Source organism: Oryzias latipes, chromosome 7 (assembly GCF_002234675.1).
Source record: "Oryzias latipes chromosome 7, ASM223467v1".
Taxonomy (NCBI): domain Eukaryota; kingdom Metazoa; phylum Chordata; class Actinopteri; order Beloniformes; family Adrianichthyidae; genus Oryzias; species Oryzias latipes.
Window position 1 is genome coordinate 1,117,478 of NC_019865.2, and position 19,584 is coordinate 1,137,061.

Genomic DNA, 19,584 nt, shown 5'->3' on the forward strand with positions numbered 1-19,584 from the left:
TTTTTGTGTCCCTGAAAGCCCCTTTGGCTGAAGCAGCTCCTGATGCTGGGTCTGACTGATGTATGTTGAACTAGGACTTGACCTTTGACATCTCAGAGGTCGTTCTGGGCTCCTCTGTTATCTGATGGTGATTCCGTCTCTTCAGTCTGGCAGACGTGTTCATGGAGGTTCAGTCCTGTGGACTTTCACCGTCTGTGCAGCTGCAGACACAAGAAATCCAGATCCTGGGAGATGTTCTTCTACTTGTGCTGGACTTTTTCATTGGTTTTTCTATTAAAATGATGATGAATATCGTTATTTGAAATCCATTTAAAGGGTTTGAAGTTCAGCTGTGCTTCAGGAAGGTTCTTCGTCTGCGTTCCTCAACAGTGAACAAGAGCTTTTCTTCCTCATTTTCTAAGCTCCCATCATGTTTTCATTCAGTTTCAATCCTCCAATAATCTTCTCTCTAAACCAACCAGCTCGTTTTCCTCTGGTGTTTAACATATCACTGGGACTCTGTCACCATGCCTTTCACACAGTCTTCTGTCAAACCTCCCACTCTCCATCCTTCACTTAGCTGGATTTTTCATGGGAAATCCATCTTTTTACGTCAGCAACGTTTCTGATTTTACTACTAAAATGGTCTTTTTTTAATTGATATCTCTACTTCAGCCTCTTAGTTGATGGAACACCTGATCCAGGTAACCAGGGCTCTTGCTTTTGGTCACCTCAGAGCCACAAACACCTTACAAGCCCAGAACACCCCCCCCCCCCCCCCAGGTTTTTTTGTTGAATAAAATGTCAGATTTGCTGGAAGCGGACGAGACGCCGTCACTCGTCACTGCTGTGAAGCACGGCCCTCTCCTAAGGGAGGGGGGCTTCAGATGGAGGAAGAACGGCGTCCTCCTGCAGGAAGGGAAGGGCTGCTTTCGGTTCCATAATTCCCTCAACTTTAAGCCGGATTCCACACAAACTGATGGAATGACAACAAAGGCCGGCTTTTACAACTGCTTTACTGGTCAGAGCAGTCTGTTTCAAAGGAGGACTTAAGCGGGATTTGAAGATTTGCCCGTGCAGACGACAGGATTCTTGAAAGCTATAAAGCCTGGAGAACATCACAGAGAGACTCAACCTTTACATCAAACCAGCAGAATCCAAACACTGAAGAACAGAAGTTCACTAGACATGGATTGAATGATTTGCACACTAAGGTGCTGATGAAAACGTTTAGGGGGGAAAATGAGAGGAAACAATGAACCACTGCAGTTGCATCATCTCCTCAGACAACCGGCTCTTCTTGGCGGCAGAACACACTTCATCACTCCGGCTGTTCATTTCTGCCATCAGTGGTAACTTTTGTTCCCGGCAGACTGCCAAAGACTGTGATGTAGGCACTATCCCTCCTCCACAATGGTAATTGCGCTGCTGGCCATCACTTGATTAAAGATCTAATCCGGAAACTTGATGTACAACATCCTCCAACAGGTTTCCGAGTTTTGAGTCTGTCCTCAAAGTCTCTGATGGAGCTGGATCCCAAATATTTCCCCAGGATTGGAATGCTTTATCGGTTTGGTCTGTGTTAGAATGAGGTGTAATTTCACGAATGGATGAATTATTCAGCAGAGAAACGTGGTTCAACTCTAACCAGAGTGAAGTGAAAAGCTCTTGAGGCAGAAATCTGACCCATCTGTGTGTACACAAGAAACTACAACCATCAAACGGATGATGGAGGAACCACATCCTTATCACCACGGTAACATGCACACCTTCAGATGAGGGTTGAAACTACCACTTTTCCAGCACAGAAACAGTTTGGAGTCAGACTCCTGGGTGCAGGGAAACACTGTCATGCACAATAAAAGTGTTTTTTTTCCTCTAAACACTTTACCTCTGAGATATCAAGTCAATTTGAGAGAAAGCCTCAGGGGCCAGCAGGGTCACTAAAATTAGACTTCTGCTGAGCCGGGATCCCTGCAAGACCCGCAAAAGCCATTTCAATGACTGTCGGGGGGGGGGGGGGGGGGGGTGTTAGTCAGGTCTGCTCCAAACTGTGCAGCTGCATACCAATCAGCCCCAGAGACTTTCTGCTGCTGCCAAAGCGAAGCATAGCAGAGAGCGCGCTTACCCTCTCTGAGCAGATGGGAGTAGATGAGCCAGAGGAGAAGCAGGCAGCAGAGTGACGCACCTCCACCTGCGGAGAGCGTCTTGGCTCCCGCCTGCATCCTTCCGCCCGCAGATTATCCAAACTTTCAACTCTCGCGCCCTTCAGATGTCCAGCAGCTGCTTAATCCAGCGCGTACTGGAAGAATCCATGTCGCTTTTCTAACTGGTCGGGGGCTGCAGTGTCCCTCTTCGCGCCTCACAGCCCCCTCGCGAGCTGCACATCCATCCGGGCGCAGCGCGAAATGTCGGGAGCTCCCGCCAAGTTTCCGCCGCTGCGCGCTCAGGAGCGGAATTTCAATGACGGAGGAGATCCGGGAGGAGCGGCGGTCAGAGGCTGCGGATGCCGGCGGGAAATTCAGCCGCGGTCACTTCCGCTGCCGCTCCTCTGCGCTGCGCTCCGAGGAACTTCTTCTGAGCCACGCAGAGCCGAGCGAGTGGACCGGGAGCGCGTGACCGGCATGCCAAACAGCGCGGGAACTTGTCGGGCAGCCGGACACTCCAGAAAATCCGCCGCTGCTTCTGCGCCTGCAAATGCGTCACAGATGTGGCCACGGACGCACGCGCCGCGGAAGAATGTCACGCGCTCCTCCAGGATGACACGCACGGGGAAGTTGGAGGCGCGCGTCGCTTGTTTGATCCCGCAGAAAACTCAGAAAACCCGCAGCCTCCGTGGGCCGGAGTCCAGCTGAAGTCAGAGCTGTGGGTTCATCCACGCTTCCTCTGTCACGAGCTGCTCCATCTGCATGCAGGAGAGGAGAGAGGAGGAGGGGGAGGAGGAGGAGAGAACGCCTGCTTTCCCGCTCAGACATGCTGTTTTCATTCTTCCCCTAACATGAAAACCCAAACCGCAGAGCACCCCCCCCCCCTCCAGCTGCCACCTCCCTCACAGGTGAGCATCTAAGGTGTCCACCTGTGGAGCAGAGAGGAGGAGCAGCCTCACATCCTTCTGAAGGACAATAATTTAGATCTTACGGGGGGGGGGGGGGGTCACCTCTCAGACACATGGGGGGGGGGGGGTGCAAGGCCATCCTAATAGAACCATTAGGCTCCACTTAAAGACCATCAACCCCCCCCATCCCACACACCCCATGCAGAGACATTAAAGGGAACACATGACATGGGAATAGACCCCCCCCCCCCCCCCCCCCCCCCAGCAGGTGGAGGCCTCCCCGCTGAGCTTTCACTGAACGTCTGTCATGGTCTGAGCTCAGGCCCAGAGCTGTCACACCAGCCTGGATCCGATGAAGAGTTAGGAGTCTTCCTCCCTGCAAAGGCTGCAGAGGAACAATGCAGCTGCAGGGCTGAAAGGTGGAGAAGGGTGGAGGAGCTGCAGGGGGGGGCTCTGCTGTGTCTGCAGCCGATGAAGGCTGGGAGCACGTTTTCTGACTGATGTCCCCGCTGGGGCTGCTGGGTAATTAATCACAATCCATCAGTGCCTGGCAGCGCTGGTAATTCAGGCATCAAACATGTAACGAAGTCATTCATCTGATTCTTTTGTGCACGAATCATTGACTGTATCTGAGAACTGGACTGAGGAAGTACTCGCTGGGCAGGGGCGGACTTAGCAGTTTGGGGGCCCCAGGTGAACAATAACATGGGGCCCTCTGCAGCAGTTGAATTAATTATTCACACTATGGTGTAAAACGTGAATAACTTCCTTACTGGTTTATTTTCAAGCATCAATGTCCAGAATCCAAATGTTTAAATAAGAATTGAAAAACCAAAATCACATTTAAATGTTAAAGAAATGTAGTTTACATGACTTTTACTTGGAAAAACATTACATTTAATAAATGCACTAATTCATTTATCCCACACTTATAGAAGAAACAAATGACGGTTTGTCAGGTTTAAAAAAGAGAACAAAGGAAACAGATTTTTAAATTCTGATCTTGTTTTTCCCATTTTCTTTGTTTTCCCGCTTCCCAAAACAATGGCAGCGGAATTGACCTCATGAGGTTGAAGGTGGAAATAAGCCATTATTTATTGTGGGGGGGGGGGGGGGGGGGGTCCACATTGGCTTCAGTTCTCTGGTACAGATGAAGGCACAGAATCAGGTTTCTATCTGGTTTAGGTTCTTCGTTCTCTGGTCGTTTGGTTTCTCATTGTTTTAGCGCCGTAGACGATCATTGGTTCTCCTGACCGCCGTCTCACACGTCCTTGTCTGATCTTACGCCTAACTTCAAACTCATCTCTGTTTTGGTTTTTACCTATTTTATCTTCTTCATCAATACTTGTACTAAAATACAAACATTTCATTGCTGCTTCTGAGTCTTTTTTCATTTTCTGTTTTTTTATTGTTGTGATAATTTGTTGTGAGTTCTGGTTGAACTGGTCATCAAATGTTTCTCTGAAGGTCAGGAAGAGATTTGTTCCTAATTTTCTGTTTTCTTTTCTCAGCAGAATATGATTAATAATCTCATCACACCTGGTCAGTGGTAGAGCTGCCGCCCTGACAATGGTAGGTCAGGGGTTCAAATCCACAGTCGAGTCATCCCAAAGCCTCCCTGCTTGACATTGAGCCTGAAGGGGCTGGGGGGGGGGGGGGGGGGGGGGGGGGGGGGGTTAACCAGATGTGGCCACCAACAGCAGCAGTCTTTAAAATTTAAAGCTGTATTTTTTTTTACAAGTTTGAAAGTCTGACTAGAGAAAGGTTTCATTGAACAGCCAGCCTTACAGGTGGACGTCTGCAGGTGAAAATAGTCAAGCCTGTCCAGGGCAACCGCTGTACTGGACGGACTACTACAGACAAATAGGTGAAATATTAACCCTTGTGCTATCCTATGGGGTCCAGATGACCCCCCCTTCCATTGACATGTTCTCCCTACCATGACAAAGGTGGATAAAGGTGGAAAGATTTCATGTAATCCATGGACACCAGTGAAGATCACAAATCATTGAAGAAAAAAGGTTCAGAGCACTGTCTAGTGGGTCTAGATGACCCAACTCCCAATGATAAAGTGCCTAGGATAGCACAAGGGATACACATCTACAGAAACTACAAAGAACTTCTCCCTGAGGATAAAAACACGTTTCAGTTTTGTTTCTGCTCTTTCGATGTGTCTTATGGGTAAAAACATCACTTATATAATCAGTTCCTTTTGTACCAGAAGTCACATGTATCCATCCAAACACATTCACTGCACTCCTTATACTTTATTACACTTTGTTCTTTCATTGGCCAACAAAGTGCCTATTTGACACACACACACAGGCAACTTTCCAAGGACGTATCGACATGCAGACCGAGAACCGAACAGCCAACGCTCCGATCAGCAGATAGCGGCTCTATCTACTGAGCCCCTAACACTGTATAACAAAGGTCAATGCAGCTCTTTTTAAGATGTGTGACTCTGTGGTTATCCTGAAGTTTGAGCTCCAGCAAAGATGCTGTTTTTAGTGTTTTTAACTTGTTCTTCTAGCATTTTTGATGATGATGGAAGACAAATAAAAAATCCTTGAATATTAAAACTGTGGCTGTTTTTTTTGTTTTGCGTTGTAAAAGGCTGTAAGCTAGAGGAAGAGAGGTGTAAACAAATGGTTGAAAGGATATCAGCGTAGGGATACTTTCACGCCAACAGTCCTGCCTACAACTCAGAGGTGAATTTCTGATGAACTCCTGCCGCTCTGCAGAAACTATGTAGAAACAAGACAGGATTTTAGATTTTGACTAAAAAAGTTTTAGATCTAATTAAAAGATCGTGGAGAACACTTTGAAAAGAGATTAAATGATGATCGGACTTGGACTTTAAACCGTGGGGAAGTTTCATCCATAAATGGACGGTTGCTGGAGCCACCGTTGGGTGAAGGCGGGGTTTACCCAGATGGTTAGCAGAGGTGAGAATTCCTCCCTGCTGGTTATCGGTTTGTTAAAGACATCCATCATGACTCCCTTTAGTTCCTCTGCAGATATTTCAGACCTTCTCCCACAGCTCAGATCCAAGTTAAACTTTTACTCTTTGTCTCTTATAGTTCACAAATTGAAGGCTGATCCGTTTGGTTGGTTTCACCCAAATCTAAAACGGTTTGAAAAAGGGTTGCATCAGGCTGACTCCATTTTTAATTTTAGTCCATTGCAATCATGTTTGATGAAGTGACAGAGTGGATTCTTACAGGACTGAAAACCACAAACTGCATCACAGAGGTTTCACAAAAAGCTCTTTTTGTGTACATTTCTCTCGGCTTTCTTCCGTTCTGCAGCAGCTGAAGTTTGGGAAAGTGTTGGAGAAATGTGACGAAGAATCATCCGTCAAATATTCTCAGAGTTGTCTCAGGTTTTTCAATCACATCTGCAAGCCGTCTCCAGCAGGTGTGCACGTCTCAGAAAGAGCTGGAAATGAGAAACGAAACTACGACGGACTGGAGGCTAAATGAGAACCTGAGGTTTCTGTGTGAATCACAGAAAATGTAGGAATTCTGAGTCTTGATGAGGAGATTTCTGGTTCTCTTTGGTAAGGCTAGAATATTCACCAGCTTAAAAACTGTTGAGATGTCCTTGTTTTTTGTTCAGTCGTTTAAAAAACAGTTTTGCTGTTCAAGAAAAGTACATTTAAAACTCACCTTTAGCAGTTAACCTGCAGCTAAATCTCTCTTAAGCCTTGTGCTATCCTATGGGGTCCAGATGACCCCCCCTTCCATTGAGGTGTTCTCCCTACCATGACAAAGGTGGATAAAGGTGGAAAGATTTCATGTAATCCATGGACACCAGTGAAGATCACAAATCATTGAAGAAGAAAGGTTCAGAGCACTGTCGAGTGGGTCTAGATGACCCAACTCCCAATGTTAAAGTGTCTAGGATAGAACAAGGGTTCATTCTATTGGAGAACTTTCAGTCTCGACCATGAAGAACTCATGAAACCAGATTCTTCATTCACTTTTTCTTCCTGCCATCTGTAAAAACATAGTTTCAAATGTTGATTTTTTTAAACTTCTATACGTCTTACATGTTTCTAATTCTCTTTAAGGAACAAACAAGACAACAGTCTTGTTTTGTTGAGCTGACGTTCAGACGGGACTTGATAGAAATCATCTCATCATTTTCTTCCTGAGCTGTGAGCTTCTATCCAACTGTTTAATGAGAACATAAAAATAGGACACTAATTACAATCAATGTCACGGTTAGCAGAGTTCCTGCAGAGACCAACGGCTTCCAGTCGATCAGACTTTGGGAAACTCTGGAGCCTTCTTGCCCCGAGGAACCAGATCCTGGAGAGTGACCTCCAGATGGTCACCGCAGCTCAGAAATCCCTCCATCCCCCCCACGGACGCCTGCTTGGTTCCTGCAAGCGTGTCTTTCCTTCATCTCCTCATGAACACCATGTAGGTCAGATGGGACACAGACTGGACCCTTTTTCTGCTCCACTGGACTGGGACTCGTGTTGACAAGCTGCTGCAGAAAAGCAACGTGGGTCGTTTTTTTCTTTTTTTTTGAAGGAGCAGAAGACCTTGAAGGAACAACGGCAACAGTTGGAGTGAAACAAACAGATCTCCCACACCGGCCCTTTTGGTGGAGGACAATGATCCACAGCTTCGGGGTTCTGCTCTGTGACGTCATGATGAGCATCTCTGCTGCCGCTGCTGCGTTTTTGTGTGAAACATAGGACATCATGAAAAACAAACATTTTAGAAGAAGAATAAAGCAATAGTCTGCCTGCATGTGATCACACTGACGGGTTTCTCCTCTTACAGCTTTTCTTCAAAGGAGCTGATGTTCTAACCTCTGTCTTTGAGTCAGCTGAAAAAGGAAAGGGGGCATCAGAAGAGCCCCCACCAGGTTGGTCTAGTTTGATTCTGGTTTTGATCATATCCAATCCTCTCAGCTGCTTCTGTTGGAGTCTCATCGTTCGGCTTTAGATCGTCCGTCGTGTCTCCGTTTTGCTGCATTCATTTATTTCTTTAGGTTTATTTATTGGATTATTCCGTTGCCAGAGTTTTCTTTGTGTCATTCTTTGAAAACTTCACGTCAAAATAAAAGCATTTATTTCCTCATGTGGAGCGAGTTTAGTGAGGAAGTCAATGTCTGCAGCACTAACAGGAACTATTGACCCTTTGACTCCATCTGAGTAGTAGAAGAGTGAGAACGGATCGATAGGGTGCGACTTCCAACACTTCCCTGCTTAGACTGTGATTTACTGAGCTGTTTGCATGTGGAGGAGTCTCTGAGGACACTTCCGTCTCCGTCTGTCCCCTCAAAGCTCTTCAGACGGATATATTTACCTGGAAACGTCAATATGGAAAGATACCTGCAGAAAATCTGTTATTCTCTTCAGAACAGAAGTGTTTGCACCAATGAACCAAATAAAAAGAAGGAAAACAGGAAGGAAGGCGTGGATACTTCCTCTTCTTCCTCTTCTTCTTCCAGGTTTGATAAAAAAAAAGCCTCCGCTGTTGTTGCTGCTTATTGCTCTGCAGGCGTCATGGCTTTGGAGTGTTTATTTTTGATTAGGAATGTTTAATGGCCTCTACACATTCAATTATCAGCAGCGCGCTCTGCCAGTCGATACTCATCCTCTCATTAATGGGCCAGAACTGATTACAAAGGACAGAGAGAAACGGCTGAGATGTTGCTCATTCAAAGTGCTAATTAAATCCTCCTAGGTGAAAACTTCTCCAACATTTTGCTGAGCACCACCCATGGAGAGGAGAAGACGCTGCTCCGCCTCTCTGCTGGATGATGTTGGATGAAGATCCGACTCAGTTCAGAACATTTCTGCCTGAAAAGATTCTGTTACTGTGGAAAACTGAAAACCACTGATGACTAAGCCTTAATTAGGACGCAATTTTGGAGCATGTGAAGGAATTTGTTTTATTATTATCATTGCTTAAATGTATTTGGTTAAATGTATGTTTAAATGTTAACTCAGATTGACCTTTTTACCTCTTCTGAAAACAGTTGTGTGTTTGTTCATCTGCTTCTCATCCCCCACCCAGGATGAGGGGTTTACGACACACTGTCCTGAGCTGATAAGGGATACTGTTTGAAGTTAGAATCCAACCAAAAGGGTCATTTGACGACACCCCCTAATGAACTTTTTGTCTTTGTCTTGAATTGTTACCTCCCACTTGTGTTCTTAATAAAAGCAGCACAGGGAGAGGCAGACCTTTGAGAAGAGAAACGTGGTGGACCTTTTCCAACACATTTGCTCCTCTCCCTCGTGCATGAGAAACTTGATTCTTGTTGTGGTTTGTTGTTTATAATTGTGTTTTTCTTTAATGTCTAGATGCATTTATCTGACATTCTTTGGTCCTTCGAGCCGGATGACAACATATCTGCGTCCTTGGGGGAGGACCATGCCGATTGAAGTCTGTGCACAGCCCGTGAGACTAGGTCTCCGGAGGAAAGTCCGTCGTAGTGAATTCTACGCCGGCCAATCGACTGGTCTGATCCCTGGGTCCGGATTGACATTATTCGTTAACCAGTCAAACCACAATGACAAGGCAAGTAAAGCGCTTTTTCAGGGGTTCAAGTCCCCAAAGTGGCCCAGAATTCTGAGGGACAGGTTCAAGTCCTGTTGCCTAAAACACGTGTGGGTTTGGAGTCCCGGAAAAGTCCAGAATTCTGAATAAAGGTGTAGGTTCGAGTCCTGCAGCCTAAAACGCGTAAGAGGGTTCAAGTCCCTAAAAGGCCTAGAATAACAACAAAAATAAAATAAAAAAGTTTTTTTTGTGGTGTGAATGTGAGTGCATGTGTAAATGGAGTGAACTTGTTCGAAACAGTGGGCAGCTGGAAACCTTGCGGTGTTAACACAAGGCTGCTTGCTGAAGTAGAACAAGATTTCATCTCATTAGGTTTTAGGTGAAAAGAACCCAGAGTCTAAAACGGGTTTTGCTCCTGGGAGGACCCTAAAAGTGTGACCGGATCAGACAATAGGTCTGACCTAGAAGCTTGTTGCACGGGGAGTGAAATTCGGTCCTGAGAGAAATTCTCTGTTGGTTCTGATCACACTCTGTGACTAACGTAAATAAAAAAAAAATTTAAAACATGGGGGAATTCAAATAAAAAAGTTGAATTAACATGCGATTAAAAATATATGGAAAGAGCTCATCCAGGTTCAACTACATTCTTGGTAAAATGGGATAAAACTACAATTTTAAGGGGAATGTACTGAATTAGTTAAAAGGTTACAAATTAAAAACAAAATTAAAAAAGAAACAAAAAAATGAATTAATTTGTGCAAAATTGTGCTTAAATGAAGCAATGAAAAATAAAGAATGGCATTCAGAAAAGTAAAACTAGAGATAAATCAGATGTGAGACTCAGACCCCTGCAACAGCAGGCTGCAGCAGGCTGCAGACCGAGCAGGAGCAGGATGAAAGGGGGGGAGAGCAGAAACCAGCTGATTTCTCACCTCCTCCCTACCAGGGGACAAATGCTCCTCTGTTGACGGGTTTTTACCCACCACTGACTGATTTAAATAAACCAGAAAAAGGAAAAATAATGTTAGGAGGAAAAGGGAAAAAAAAAAAACTTGAATGGAGAAAAAACTATGGGGGTTGGTTTGGAAGAAGCTGGAGAGTCATCTAAAGTTGCAGAGACATTTCCAATCATTGAAGTGCCCAATCCCAGAGCTGGAGAAGATGGCCAGAGGCCTACACTTCTTGTGTTTAGGACCTGGACATTAGAGGATGTTAGGAAGGCAGTGAGGGGAGTTATCTCTCACGGGCAAATGATGGAAGTTCAGAAAGTTTATCTTCTGAATGGCATTGAATGTCAGCAAGCATGTATGACTGCTATGAAAGCAGACTGGGCAAAAGTAAAGGGAAAAAGGAATCCTATGAATGATGACGATCCACCCAGACCTTTTCCGCATAACAGTCTAAGAGTTAATTCAAAGTCTTACACTTTTAGGACAAAGAATTAGAGAAGCGTTTCCAATGAGACCTGATTATGGAAAGATTGGTTAAAATAACCAAAAAGATGGAGAGTTAGTGTCTGATTTTAGAGTCAGATTTGAATAAGTTTTAAAGCTAATAGTGGACTCAGAGATGATGATAATGATGATGGTCCCTATAGACAGCAGCTGAAACAAGCTTTACTGCAAGCTATGAGACCAGAGATTGCAGACTAGATAAGGAAACTTTACGTTGATCTACCAACAGGAGCACTACAACAGTTTAGGAATTTTGCTGTTCATGCAGAAAAAGTGATGGTGAATAGAAAGAAATTTAGGAATCAAAGTGTAGTTACATTTTGGCAGGAGGAAAGTAGTGATGTGTTTTTTGGAAGGAATGTGAAGAGAGGAAGAGATCGTGGTCGTGGAAAAGGAAATTTTAAAGAAAATTTTAGAAGAAGGTCTAGAGGAAGTAGCAACAGAGGGTCAGAGCAAGTTGATGATGGATGTTGGATTTGTGGACAGAGAGATCATTGGGAGAGAGAGATTGTCCTGAAAGGAAGAAATCAGATTGATTAGATGGTAAAAGAAATGACAAGATAAAAGATGAATCAGAACTAGAAATTCAACCAATTTGTGATGAATTTTTAGATCTCACTGAAGGAGAAATAGTTTTTGTTGATGGGTCAGCAAAGAAAGATGAAACAGGCAGAAACAAAGTGGGTTTTGCTGTTGTAGCTCAAGATAAGGTTTTGAAGGCAGGACCCCTGCCTGGAAATTCCTCAGCACAATCAGCAGAGTTGACAGCTTTAACTGAAGCATGCAAACTGTTTAAAGATAAGCCAGTTACGATCTATACTGATAGCCAATATGCGTTTGCTACAGTGTATTTGTTTTGTCAACAGTGGAAGAACAGAGGGTTTAAAACGTCAACAGGAAAACCAGTAACACATGTAGACTTACTGAAAGAATTATTAACTGCTGTAATGTTACCATCTAAAGTGGCAATATGTAAATGTGAGGGACACACACGAAGAACAGATCATAATTCTAAAGGGAATGCCTTTGCAGATGCAACAGAAAAGCAAGCTGCGACAAAAGATGTAGAAATATGCACAAATGAGAATGTGACTGCAGATGCACCCGCTGATGTTTTAAAAGAAATGCAACACAGCGCACCACAACAAGAAAAAGATTTATGGTTGAAAAAGGAGCAAAGTTAGAACAAAGTCTTTATGTCAGCACAGAAGGAAAACCTATTTTACCAAAATCTATGTACAAATGGGCAGCAATTTTGAGTCATGGGCTTTGCCATGATTCAACAGGGGGGAGGATGAATTTATTAGAGAAATATTAAACAACTTATGGATTTATGCTCTATAAACTCTATAAAATTTTTTTTGTAAACAATGTGTAACATGTATGCGTCATAATCCCCAAGGCAATGTTAGACCTAAGAGAGGAAAATTTCCTGAACCAACTTTTCTTTTCCATACAATCCATATGGATTTTATTGAATTGAATAAAAGCAAAGGATTGAAATATTGTTTAGTAATTATTGATGCATTTTCCAAATGGGTTGAAATTTTTCCATGTGCAACACAAGATGCTATTACAGTAGCTAAAGGTATTTGTAAAAGAATAATCCCAACTTTTGGCATACCACAAGTGATAAGGAGTGATAATGGTACACATTTTGTAAATCAAGTGATAGACAAAATGGCTTAACATCTTTGTATTAATCTAAACAGACATTGTAGTTATCACCCACAGAGTGCAGGATTAGTTAAGAGAACTAATAGCACTATCAAATCAAAGTTAAAGAAATGCATGGAAGAGACAAACAGTGGCCTGACTGCAGGTCAACCTTTAACGCCTTTTGAAATGTTGTATGGACGTTCTTATAGGTTACCAGACCTTGATCCTACACAGCAACATTCTCCAGATGATGATGCAAATTTAGTGGATTATTTGAGAAAAATGTTTACCACTAAAGATGTGCAAAGGACAAATCAAGTGCCAGATTCCTTTTTATCTCCACAGGACACTTCACCAGTGCAGGTTGGTGACTGGGTGTTTGTGAAGGCCATAAAAAGGAAGTGTTGATCCAGCCCACGGTGGGAAGGGCCATTCCAAGTCCTGCTGACTACACCAACAGCTGTAAAGATTGCTGAAAGGACGTCTTGGATCCACCTGTCACACTGCAAGAAAAAGCATCTGGGTGAGGCTAATTCCAACTGCTAGGTGGGGAAGTCTGACTACAAAGGGAGGCAGCCGTATAGAAGCTGCTTGTCTCAACGTCAGCGAAGCCGAGAGATCCACCTAGTCTTAGGGAAGAAAGCACACCAGATTTCTTTTGCACTACACGGATCCTACACTGTTAGAGGACTTAAGGAGGTGATGTGCTAGTAACCTCTCCCTCCCGAAGATAGGTACATATCCACCATGGCGTGTCCAACTGGGCTAAGAGACAGTTTATTTTGTTTACTGTTCCTGCTACTCTCAGCAGGAGCAACCACATGGATTTGATTCTTTTGGAATCGTTATCCACCTACAAGAAGAATCACCAGCGAGGAAAGACTAAACATTTCTCGACGATGGCTGAGTATTGATGAACATGATGTTTTGAATAGTCCAAAAATGAACATAACTCACCTGTATATGACAAATTCTTGGTATAGGTATGTTATGTTACTGGCTAAAGAAAGGAATAGATCTGATTGCTATGTTGTTCTCTAATTGAAGCTTCATCCCTACATCCTAATTTACAGGCAAAGCAATTTTCTGAGTGGAAGAGCGACTGTGTTATTGAATATAGTACCAGAGGGTATATTAGTACTGGAGCCGTCACCACTTCAAATGGTACTCTTGTAAGACCGAGTTGCAAGAGTTTGTATCAGTTTAAAAAACGGAAATTGACAAAATCATTAGCTCCATATGCTAGTGTGGAACCAGGAACTGTGTTTCCACATTGCGTAACTAAAAATGGCACAGAGTTTTTAGGAACTTTGCCGACGAAGATGTGTCATGAACTTCTTGTTCCCTTCACAGTCCAGATAATCAATGACAGAGTTTCCCATGGTTATGCAGTTCTCTGCCCCAGAGGACGTTGTGTTGGATCTAATCCAGATTTAATTCCAGGTAACAATGGTACTTATGTGGTTGATCAAATGTTTTGGTTATGTGGGCAGGCCCTCTACCTCAGTCTGCCTAGAGACTGGAGTGGGATTTGTGCTTCTGTAAAGGTCACAGTTCACACTTTCATAGTTTCTGCAGTCCATGAGCCTCACCTGCGTCACAGACGTAACCTTGTTGATGTCAAGCCACATGATTCCATTTGGGGATCACATGTTCCTGGAGACCATAAACACTGGAATACTGGGGAAAAGGTAACTATGGCATTGTTTCTCTGAGTGGGAAATGCTACAAACGCTCTCAGAATTGAGACCATTGATTAATGATTAGGTTTATTTTTGAACGCTACAATTAAAGCATTTAAAGGCTATAGTGAAGAAATGTCAAGCATGAGACTTATGGTTCTACAGAACAGATTGGTTTTGGACTTATTGGTTGCTCAGGAGGGAGGTGTTTGTAAAATGTTAAATGATACCTGTTGTGCATTTATTCCTGACAACACCGATGAAGGTCCCAGCGTCACTGAAGCATTACATCAACTTGAAAAGGTTCAGCAGGCAATGCAGGATGACAGGAAACCCCAATCTTGGGATTTCTTCTCCTGGTTTGCTTTTGGTTCCTGGTGGCAACTTTTGTTAAAAATAGTGACACCTATTCTTATGGTACTGATCATATGTTGTGTGTTCACTATGTGCATTCTTCCTTGTATTCAATCTATGATTTCCAGAGCAGTGAATGGTTGACTACAAAATGTTCTTATGAGTCAAGAATACAACTTGTTATTAAAGGGAGAACAAGATGACTGTAATGATTTTGAAACTGAAATGACTTGAAAAAAAAAAATAACTTCTCATTTGAGTGTAAATTGAAAGATTTATGAAAATGAATGTGTCACAGAAAACTGAAAAGAGATGTGATATTGGATGTGAGATTTTGACATTTATCAATGATAAAAAGGAGGGAGTATGTGAAGGAATTTGTTTTATTATTATCATTGCTTAAATGTATTTGGTTAAATGTATGTTTAAATGTTAACTCAGATTGACCTTTTTACCTCTTCTGAAAACAGTTGTGTGTTTGTTCATCTGCTTCTCATCCCCCACCCAGGATGAGGGGTTTACGACACACTGTCCTGAGCTGATAAGGGATACTGTTTGAAGTTAGAATCCAACCAAAAGGGTCATTTGACGACACCCCCTAATGAACTTTTTGTCTTTGTCTTGAATTGTTACCTCCCACTTGTGTTCTTAATAAAAGCAGCACAGGGAGAGGCAGACATTGAGAAGAGAAACGTGGTGGACCTTTTCCAACACATTTGCTCCTCTCCCTCGTGCATGAGAAACTTGATTCTTGTTGTGGTTTGTTGTTTATAATTGTGTTTTTCTTTAATGTCTAGATGCATTTATCTGACAGAGCAATAAACCAAATTTTATACTTCAATTTTGACATTTCCTCTCATTGTGGAAGCAAGAGTTATGATAAATCGACTGAAGGATAAAGTTAAACCAGAGAATCTCTTTACTGAAACAAAGTCCTCTGAAAGGATGTTCAGACCTGGAAGAAAAGCGGATTTCTGTTCCGGTTTATTGTCTAAATCTACAACTACAGGTGGTCAGTCCAGCAGAAATCTGTGGATTCACACAAACCCACTCTGATCAAAACATCCAGCAGACCTTTAAGGAAACAAAAACCTGGTCAATACTCTGCTCTTTCAGGGTTAATGTACAAAATAGCCCTCTGGTTTCCTCCCAAAGTCCAGAAATCAGCTTCAAAGGTTCATTGGTAACTGACCCTATGTATGTATGTATATGTGTGTGTATGTGTGTGTATATGTGTGTGGGTGTGGGTGTGGGTGTGTGTGTGTGTGTGGGTGGGTGGGTGGGTGGGTGGGTCGGTGGGTGGGTGGGGGTGTGGGTGTGTGTGCGTGCGAGTGTGTTATCCTGCAATAGAACAGAGATTTCTTCAGGGTGTATCACCCAACAGTAGCTGGGATAGGCTCCAGCAACCCTATTGATGGATGAGTGGATGGATGAATAGATGGATGGATGGATGGATGGATGAATAGATGGATGGATGGATGGATGGATGGATGAATAGATGGATGAATGAATGGATGAATGAATGAATGGATGGATGGATGAATAGATGGATGGATGAATAGATGGATGGATGAATAGATGGATGAATGAATGGATGAATGAATGAATGGATGGATGGATGAATAGATGGATGGATGAATAGATGGATGGATGGATGAATGTCATAATGGGCTGTGGTTGGGGCTGAGGAAAATCATTTCTTTTGAAGAAACTGCATCATGTGTTGTTTTAGATTTACTGCCAACAATAAAACCATTTACTGTAGGATTTTATATTCAAACCATGTAAACTTTATTAGCTAAGACAAATCACTGACCCCTGCGTGATCTTTTCCTCCGTCTGTCAGAAACTCCTCCTCTTCTCATCATGAGAGCCTCTGGTGCAGCTCATCCAGTCAGAGGTCCTCGTGGCACGAGAGCCGGCGTGCTTCCAGGACCGACAGGAGAGCCGTTCTTCCCGCTCTGAGCAGAGACGTGACATCATGAGATGAGTGAGTCAGACATGTGCATGCACATATGATCCGCAGTTCAGTGGGTGGATGCACGGAGCAGCGAAGCACGACTGGAGGAGACTCCTGAAGTGTAGTGTCTGCTCCGCGGTGCTGAAGGATGCAGCCATTAGTGAATATTGCACACTAGATCGAGCAGAGCCGCTGCAGAGCTCCTTCAGACACGCAACCGACAACTGACTGAATCTTTTATTCGATTCAATCCATGTACAATATTACAGCACATATATCAATGAGCTTCACTAATTGTGCAAAACATGAAGTCAGTTTTAAAATACAACAGCTGATTGTTAAACTAAGCAGACTAAGCTAAACTAGACCCTTCTCAGTGATGAAAAACAAAAACAAAAAAACAGATTCTGAAAAAAAGAAGAAACCTCAGGGGTGTCCACATGAAGGAGGGATCCTCCCCCAGGATGGACAGGTGATGAACCGGAACTCTCAGAGAGAATTAACTTATCTAACTCTACAACTAAGCGAGGTCTTTATCTCATGCAGTGATGGTTTGTCACGACTAGATCCCACTTCCTGTGAGCGTACCGCTCCGTTGGTCATACATCCCATCAGAAAACAAAGACAAAGCAGGTTAACAGACTTGTGCAAACGTTTTTAAGCCAGCACACAACTTCCTGAGGCATGCAGGAAGTTCTGCTACCGCTCAGCGTCAAACGCTGCAGATCTGCTAAATGTACGTCAGAGTCACAGTGGAGGACAGAGCTGCCAGGATTCTGAAGGTCTCCTGTTTGTGAAGACGACAAGAGACAAAGACGCTGAAGGAGGAGGTTCTGATGATCTGTTGTTCCTGCAAAAGCAACGAGACTTTGTGAAGACCTCCTCAGAAAGGTGACAAATGACGGCCTCGCTGTTTTCCAAACCCAAACGCAGAAATCTGAACTAAACAATAAAAGCACAAACAAAAGATTCAGGCAGTGACTGAATCAGTCAACTTCCTCTTTAACTGGATTTTTCACGTAAATATTTACAACACAAAGGGTTTCAAACGTGGGGAGTGCACTAAAATGTAAAAAAAGGCACAAAAACCATAAAAGCATTAAAAATGAAAGAGAAACAAAAAGAATGAAATGCAACGTGGTAAAGTACGACAGAGTTTTAGGACCCGTAAAATAACAAATTTTTAAATCGTAGATTTATGAGAAAAAAACTTGGAGGTGAGCATCAGAGCAGCAGGTGAACGCCGCGCAGCAGCAGAGCAGACCGACTAAACTCTACAGGTCAGCTGAATGTTTACTGATAACGTTCCAAATGTTTGGAAGCTCATTTGTTTGATTTACAGTTTATTAATGTTTTATTTATTGATGGGTGGTTTGCGGGATCTCTGCAGCCGTTGATGAAGACGTCGGTGTCCCTGCAGATGTCCACTTCAGTCCTTTCTTCCTCCATAAAAGACCAGATCTCTACATCTGTGTGATGCTTCTGTCTGAGGAGGAGGAGCACTTTCTGGCATTTTCAACGTTCTAATGCTAATATAACAGACTATTTATTCATCTTTATTGTTTTATGTTGAAACAGGACATTTCATCTAGAGTAGGGGGCGTATGGAACACTGTTTACTTCCACATTGGTGTTGGGATGACAGGTTCATGACGTAAGGTGACAGATGAACTTCAGGTGATGTGAATGACAAGGAGAATAAAGGCTGCAGTGGTCCTCTACACCCAAACGTGTCTCTGAGCTCCTTATTTTACAGATGACACTCCGCTTTACCGACATCGAAACCCGGAAAGACGGCTCCACTGACAATAATTTGATTTTGAGCCAAAAAGTTCAGAAGTTTTTTGTTATTGAAACCTATTCTGACATAAAGCTTCACAAAAGGCTCCACATATTTCATCTTCACGCTAGGCTCCGATAAACGGAAAACTTCCTCGTTAATCTATGACTTTTTTCTCGTAAATCTACAAGAAAAAACTATTATAAAATTACATTTTATCAAGATTTGAAAATACGACCAAGTCAAATAATTCAGATATGTGAAACACCTAAAGACATTATTAAAAGCTGCAAGAATAATGTTTTTTAATTTGCAGAAGGTCTCAGGTCTTGGGGAACCGGTCCACAGGTGAGACCCAAAACGGTAAAATGTGGTTTCGGTTCTTACCAGCAAACCAGCGCCAGAGAGTTCTGCAGGGCGAGGGAGGTCAAGGAAGAGCAGAAAAACAGGAAGTTGGTGGTGAGGGGAACCAGCAGACGTCACGCGGTGTTCATTCACTCACAGATCGGACCTCATCCTGTGTCTGGACCAGAATTCAGACCTTCCACCAGAGAAGCTGTTTAGCAGCCAAAGATGCTGAAACAAACCGGATCCTAAAATCTCAGTCTGACCTTTAGATGTTTATCCTTTAAAGAGTTTGGCCAGCCTTGTTCAAACAGATATTGTTTCCTCTCCCCTGATCGTTTCTAAAAAAATAACAAAAGAAAGGTTAGGGGGCGGGGCAGAGAAGACGGACAGTCGTTGAATCCATCTGATAGTAGGCCAGAGGATTTAAAGTCACCTATCCATCAGAGGACATTATACTTTGTTCCAGTGGCTTTGTTCTCAAAGGGCTTCAGTCAGGAAGTCAGAGCTTCGACTCCCACTTCACAGTTGCATGAAAACAAGCGGCTCAGTGGAGGGTTTTGTTGTGTGTTTTTGCAGTGGGATTGTGGGATGTGAGCTTTGCCTTGTGCGGTCCGCGTCCTGAGGACTGTTGAATCAGCAGATAGAGGCCGTCTGGAGGCAAAGCAGCTTCATGTCAGCTGGACTGAAGCTGGACTGAAGCTCAGAGCTGAAGCTGGTTTCCTTCCCGTCTGAAAGTGAAGGTCCACCTCACGGTTTGAGCTGCTGATGGAGCGGCTGCAGGTGCCT

General features: G+C 43.5%; 1 protein-coding gene across 1 annotated transcript in view; it reads right to left on the minus strand.

Annotated features, from left to right (window-relative positions):
- Window positions 1-3,003, minus strand: part of LOC101171664 (protein FAM19A5) — a 56,768-nt gene extending 53,765 nt beyond the window's left edge. Inside the window, exon 1 of the mRNA XM_004070228.4 lies at window positions 2,108-3,003. Within this exon, the coding sequence (XP_004070276.1) occupies window positions 2,108-2,204 (97 nt within the window). The 5' untranslated portion in view covers window positions 2,205-3,003. The remainder of the gene's footprint in view (window positions 1-2,107) is intronic.
- Window positions 3,004-19,584: the final 16,581 nt, after the last annotated feature.